The sequence below is a fragment of the Lipotes vexillifer genome, unplaced genomic scaffold (assembly GCF_000442215.2).
Source record: "Lipotes vexillifer unplaced genomic scaffold, Lipotes_vexillifer_v1.1 scaffold717, whole genome shotgun sequence".
NCBI lineage: Eukaryota > Metazoa > Chordata > Mammalia > Artiodactyla > Lipotidae > Lipotes > Lipotes vexillifer.
The window spans coordinates 1,429,091-1,431,211 of record NW_006798707.1 but is presented as its reverse complement, the minus strand read 5'-3'; the positions used below and the strand labels follow the sequence as shown (position 1 = coordinate 1,431,211).

The 2,121-nt window shown below is 48.3% G+C and overlaps 1 protein-coding gene across 2 annotated transcripts in view; it reads left to right on the top strand.

Annotated features, from left to right (window-relative positions):
* Positions 1 to 2,121, top strand: part of IFT172 (intraflagellar transport 172) — a 43,059-nt gene that overhangs the window by 29,085 nt on the left and 11,853 nt on the right. For both annotated transcript variants that reach the window (XM_007470844.1, XM_007470843.1), the window contains exons 25-27: positions 15 to 159; positions 1,204 to 1,293; positions 1,886 to 1,983. In XM_007470844.1, coding sequence (XP_007470906.1) covers positions 15 to 159; positions 1,204 to 1,293; positions 1,886 to 1,983 — 333 coding nt within the window. The remainder of the gene's footprint in view (positions 1 to 14; positions 160 to 1,203; positions 1,294 to 1,885; positions 1,984 to 2,121) is intronic.

The window sequence follows — 2,121 nt, the reverse complement described above, 5'->3', positions numbered from 1 at the left end:
CCCTACTATGCCAGGTGTTCCATTAAGGCAATTGAGGCTGCCCTGGGTGCCCGCCAGTGGAAGAAGGCAATTTATATATTAGATCTACAGGACCAGAACACTGCGTCCAAATACTATCCTCGTGTGGCCCAACACTATGCGTCTCTGCAGGAGTATGAGGTGAGGGAGAGCCCCTTTCTGCAGCCTAAAGCAATGCAGTACAGGATGATGAGGAGGGAACCCAGAGCAAGAAGTGTTCCAAATCCTTATTTCTGGGACCCAACAATGTCACCACCCTGAATGGGAAGAAAGAGGTTTATTTCCCCCATTTCGTTCTAACATAACATAGACCCCTCTCCCAGACATATAAAGCAAGTCTCTAGCTCTCTTCCTGTGCAAGCATGAGTGATGCTTCATGGATAATTCCAACATTAGCAGGTGCAAACTAGTATATACAGGACGGATAAACAGCAAGGTCCTACTGTATAGCACAGGGAACTATATTCAATACCCTGTGATAAACCATAATGGAAAAGAATATGAAAACTAATATATATATATACACGTATAACTGAGTCACTTTGCTGCACAGCAGAAATTAACACAACATTGTAAATCAACCATACTTCAATAAAATTTTTTTTAATTAAAATTTTAAAAAAAGAATAGGGACTTCCCTGGTGGTGCAGTGGTTAAGAATCCACCTGCCAATGCAGGGGACACGGGTTCGATCCCTGGTCCGGGAAGATCCCACATGCCATGGAGCAACTAAGCCTGTGCACCACAACTACTGAGCCTGCGCTCTAGAGCCCACGAGCCACAACTACCGAAGCCCCCGCACCTAGGGCCCATGCTCTGCAACAAAAGAAGCCACCGCAACGAGAAGCCCACGCACAGCAATGAAGACCTAACGCAGCCAAAAATAAATTAATTTAAAAAAAAAAAGAATAACTCCAACATAGTTACAGTATAGAATTGCCTTGCATTGCAGAAACATGAGGCCCTCTTAAACTCCCACTGTATTGTCCTCATATTGTTTCAGGCTGGTCTTTTTTCAAAACAGTAGAAAGTCTGAAACACCTGTAGTCATCTTGTCTTCTCTGTGACTATAGGATAATGGTATCCCAGGCTCTGCTCCATCCCAACTGAGGTTTGTTATTTCCTCCTACAGGCTGCTTTCACTCTGATGCTCTGACCTTTTGCCTCTGCCTGTCTCAACCACAGATTGCTGAGGAGCTCTACACTAAGGGAGACCGGATGAAAGATGCCATAGACATGTACACCCAGGCTGGCCGCTGGGAGCAAGCGCACAAGGTAGGGAATGGGCGGAGTTCATGAGAAGAGAATTCCACCTTTGTGGTTATGTTGCCACTTTCCTTAGTCTCTGTTATCCCCACTTCGCTGGGTTCCCTGAAAGCTGAGGAAGAGTACCAAAATACAGTCTGGGTAACTTTGATCCCTAGCCATAGGGAGAGGCAAGGATGAAGAGAGGCCCTTGTTCCCAAACCTGTGATTCTGAAGACAGCAGATGGGCTTGGGGGCTAGGGAATCTGAAATACCTCTGCTGAAGCTCTAGCCACACTGGTAACCATTCTCGCTTCTGCTCCCAGAGCCCAGTGGGTACAGTAGGAGTAAGGTAGTGGGAACAGGTGCCCCCAGCACAGGGTGTCTCTGACGCTCCTGCCTTAGCAGAATGTAGTTCTTACTCTGCTCATTATGGACTTGGGATTCCCTGAACTGACTAGGAGAGTGACACTAACCAAACTCCTGTGGTTGTTGGGAAGGTTCAGAGTTCCTGAGAAAACAGGCTCCCTTGAAGCCCCACTTCCTTGTCCGCTCTGCATTTCCCTCTGCTTCCCTTGGGAATTGGTGCCTGAAGCTACCCTGACTCTGTGTGTCCGCACAGCTGGCAATGAAGTGCATGAGACCAGAAGATGTGTCGGTGCTGTACATCACCCAGGCTCAAGAGATGGAGAAGCAGGGCAAGTACCGAGAGGCTGAAAGGTGAGCCATGGCCCCAGGGGAGGTGTAGCAGGAGATGGGGCTTCAGGGCTAGAGGGAGGGATGGGGTCTGCAGATACGTGCCCTCTGCCCAGAAGGCAGTGACAGAATCCCTTAGGAACGACTCTAGCAGCAGGGAAA